The sequence below is a fragment of the Temnothorax curvispinosus genome, unplaced genomic scaffold (assembly GCF_003070985.1).
Source record: "Temnothorax curvispinosus isolate PA1 unplaced genomic scaffold, ASM307098v1 QBEX01016544.1, whole genome shotgun sequence".
NCBI lineage: Eukaryota > Metazoa > Arthropoda > Insecta > Hymenoptera > Formicidae > Temnothorax > Temnothorax curvispinosus.
The window spans coordinates 1-4334 of record NW_020226324.1 but is presented as its reverse complement, the minus strand read 5'-3'; the positions used below and the strand labels follow the sequence as shown (position 1 = coordinate 4334).

At 43.5% G+C, this 4334-nt stretch overlaps 1 protein-coding gene across 1 annotated transcript; it reads left to right on the top strand.

Moving 5' to 3' along the window:
• Positions 1-246: 246 nt before the first annotated feature.
• On the top strand, positions 247-3138 carry LOC112466753 (the record flags this gene model as incomplete). The annotated part of the gene is made up of 5 exons (XM_025035017.1): positions 247-334; positions 509-700; positions 1597-1716; positions 2191-2586; positions 2709-3138. Coding segments are annotated over exons 1-5 (1226 nt in total), but the record flags the coding sequence as incomplete, so codon positions are not given.
• Between the last annotated feature and the right edge of the window lie 1196 nt (positions 3139-4334).

Here is a 4334-nt window from a genome sequence, read left to right as displayed (position 1 = left end):
CAGGTTTCTCTCTGATACAACTTATCGACACAATATCAGATAACAAACATTATGAGTTCGCGGTACTGAATATGGGAGTTTCTCCAAAGACCGTGACCATGGGACAATGTGTCGAACGAGGCGACGTTTCACGTTTGCCGATAATTCCGAGAGTGACAGTGAAGAAACAAGAAACCCATCACGCGCCAAGATTTGATCATCGGTGAAGATCAACCGAAAGAAGTGATAGAAGAATTGGTCTCCATTATGAACGAGTACCGTGACTGTGTTGCAATCAATTTGTCGGAGTTAGGCTTAGCGACGAACATTGTTATGGACATCAAAGAATTACCAGGTAGTAAACCGGTAGTGTCAAAACCGTACCGAGCTAGCAATTCTGAACGAGAGGAAATAAGCCGAATTATTCGAGAGGGGCGCGAATCGGGGATAGTGCGGGATACAGATTCCCCTTACGCGAGTCCTGTATTATTGGTACGTAAGAAAAGTGGTGAATCACGTTTTGTTGTAGATTTCCGTAAACTCAAACGACAAACCGTACGAGTGCCTTTTCCTATGCCTAATCCGGATGATCATTTGGAACAAATTAGAGATTGTGATCTTTTTATTATTCTTGATCTAGCGCATGGATATTTACAAGTTCCGTTGACCGAGGAAGCAATGCCAAAAACTGCGATCATTACGCCAGACGAAACTGTAGAGTGTACGCGAATGATTTTCGGGTTGTTGAATGGGCCTGCGTATTTCACTAAAACGATGGATAGGTCATTAGGACCACTACGAAGACGGGTAATATTATATTATTTAGACGATATATTTATACCAGGACGCAATTGACCAGACTTACGTAAAAGATTAGTTTTGACACTAAAAGCGTTGCGAAAGGCAGGATTGACTATTAAATTAAGTAAATATAGGTTCCTCTAGAAACGAGTTAGTTATCTAGGGTTTGAAATATCGAACACAAGGGAATTGAGCCAGGAAAGTCGAAGGTGAAAGCGATTATAGAATATTCGACACCGACTAACGTGCATGAGACGCGACGATTTATTGGCATGGCCAGCTTCTTTAGGCGATTTATCCCGAAGTTTGCACACATAGCTGCTTCATTGCATAAGTTATTAAAAAGCGAAGCAAAGTTTACGTGGTGCGAAAAAGAATAACAAACGTTTGATAAATTAAAAGAGATGTTGTCGAATAAACCGATTTTGCAATCATTTGATCCTAGACGAGAAACCGAACTACATACCGATGCCAGCGCTTTGGGACTAACGGCGATGATGTTCCAGCGTGATGAGCAAAAACGTTTACGATTAGTTTATGCGATTAGTCGACGAACGAGTGAACCCGAGAAAAATTATCATTCCAAATTAGAACTTCTAGCAATCGTTTGGACGGTTACGCGACTGCATGAGAACAATGTTAATTAATATACCATTTACCATAGTTACAGATTGCCAGGCATTGTTGGTATCTAAGTATCCAGAAGACTGTAAATCTGCAAGTAGTACGATGGAATAACACGAATGAATTTAATTAATTCAAGCAAATTTAATTTTAATATTACGCATAAGCCGGGTACAAAACTCGTTCATGTAGATGCATTGAGTCGAGCGCCAGTAGGTGAGAGTGATCAAATGAATGAGTATGGTGTGTTTACATTAGTGAATGAGTATGATGAAATTACCATGAACCAGAATAGCGATAAAACGATAGGACGTAAGAGCGTAATACTTAGAAAAACTGTGAATGAGAGAAATAAACATGAAATAAGCGAAATAGAAGGTTATGAACTAGTGAACGGAATAGTGTACAAACGCCAGGGAGAACGATTACTCTTTGCAGATCCGCGAGCGATGAGAAAGGGGCTATAGCTATACGTTTCCACGATTTGAAAGGTCACCCAAGGTTGGACCGGTCAATTGCCATGTTAACCGAACATTATTATTATCCAGGAGTGAGGAGGTACATGCGACAGCATATCGGAGCCTGTATTTAGTGCGCGTTATAACGAAGGTCAAAACCGGTAAACAAAGCGGACTATTGCATTCGATTCCGCCAGGCAAACGACCATTTGCAGTAATACATGTGGACCATACAGGACCGTTTGTGACTACGAAGAATGGTAATAAATATATATATATTTGCGATAATCAATAACCTAACGAAATAAATACGTGATTTTGCACGCAGCCAAAGACACGAAAGTGAGTGGAGTGGTACGAGCATTAGAGAAATTTGTTCAAGAATATGGAGTGCCTTGTAAAATTATATTGGACCGAGGAACGTGCTTCACATCCAGTCGGTTTGCCGAGTTCTGCAGCGAGCAGGAAATTCATCACACGTTGAATTCTCCACGACATCCCCAAGCCAATGGCCAGATAAAAAGAATAAACTTTACTCTAATACCAGTGCTACAAGCGAGTCTACAAGATAATGAAGGACGAGATTGGGACAGTAAACTATTGGAGGCTCAAAGAAACCTAAATGATGCTTCTAATGCGACGACCAGGAAGAGTGCCTTTGAGTTGCTTTATGGGTACCAAGCCCGAAGGAATGAAGGAGAACTACGTAAAGTTACTGATGAGAGTACTTCGTATACACTACCAGAAGAATTACAGCAAGCAGCACGAGAGAGGATTGACACTGAGCAACAGAGAATGAAGGAGAGATAGATTGAAATCGCGCGAAGAACGTTCGATACAACGTAGGAGATATTGTATACATAAGAGTTGCTCCAATCGCTACAAGCGAAAGCACTAGGCTACAGCGAAAGTATCGAGGACCGCTGGCAGTCACCCAAGTGTTACACCAAGACACTTACAAAGTAGCTGATCTGCGACAAGAAGAACCGGGTCGACGTTACGCATCGACTGCCCATGCGAGCCAATTAAAGGTATGGCGACCACATGAGGAAGACAATTCGTCTGAGAGCGACGACGGAGATGTTGACAGCGTGTCTAGCCAAAAGGAGAAACAGATTCGAGAGCAAGAAGATGGCGAGACAACAAGAGTACAAGCTGACAACCAACCAGACGCAGAGGAGAGCGAAATCGAGAACTCGCAGACGCGACGTTTGAAGCGAGAGAGACAAATGCCTGTACATCTACGGGATTATGAGACACTATTATCCAAGGACAAGTAATAAACAGAATGGCCGAGTGATAATGATAACGATTGTAAGCCAGCGAATGAGGAGAGGAAACGGAGCGTTATAGTGAGTAATGGCGAGCCAATGAGCGAGCGAGAGAGTAAGCCGAGATGGCGTTAGAGCGTGAGCGTTGGTAAGCGTGTGTGAGAGAGAGTGAGTTAGAGAGAGTCAGGGCGTTAAGAAGGGAGAAGGAGCGTGAAAGACGAGAGAGTAACGAGAGTAACGGGTGAGCGCGAACTTAGAGAGTAGGGCAGCGGCTCATAACGAGTGTATTACCAAAGAGTGTATTCTGAGTGATCAAATTAGACATATATAGAAAATCGACCCCTTTGTGATAATTAATTACCGAATCGAGAATCCCTACGGGCCACCGACGAACCATCCGCGACAAAGTTTCGAGACCGAGCTGAGATACCGCGAGTCTATATCATTCAGTTAACAATATCTTATATAATATATCAAAGTACATGCGTGGGCGGAGGGGGCGAAGCTTCCTTGCACCCCCCATGCATGTGCTTCATAAGTTATAAAGCGAGGTTCACGTGCATGGAGGGTGCAGGAGGGGTGAAGCCCCCCCCCGCTCACGCTTAAAGCTAGGTACATTTCACACCCGGGCATGCCAAAGGCGTGTCCTGGGGGGGATGCGGGGGGGGGGGCGAAGCTCCTCCTGCCCACGCTTCAACGCCACCCACACCGCCCAGTGCATGGGAGGTGCGCGGGGTGGAGGCAAATCCTCCCCCGCTCACGCATGTACTTTGATATATTATATAGGATATATTGACGAGTAGGGATGCAATAATATTAACATAATTTATGACTAATTTGTCTATCATAAGAAACATTAATGTATACATTATAAGTATACATACGTTTCAAATTCGCGCACTTTTGCATGCGCGTGCGGCCACTGAGCATGCGCATGTGGCCACAGGGCATGTTCAGTGTTGCTACATCTCGTCGGTATGACAGGAATCATAAACTGTTTTTTGTCAATTTTAACGTTTAATATCTCGCGTCGCGGGGCAGAGCGACACTTTTTTCTGCCAGATTCTTTCGTTTCGTGCAAAAACGCGTCGATTGAGCATAATTTCATCGATATTTGAGGTGACGCCCCTAAACTAAATAATTACCACGGGAAACATATTAGAATAAAGTGCCCACCAAATTCTGGCAGTTGCTACTTTAA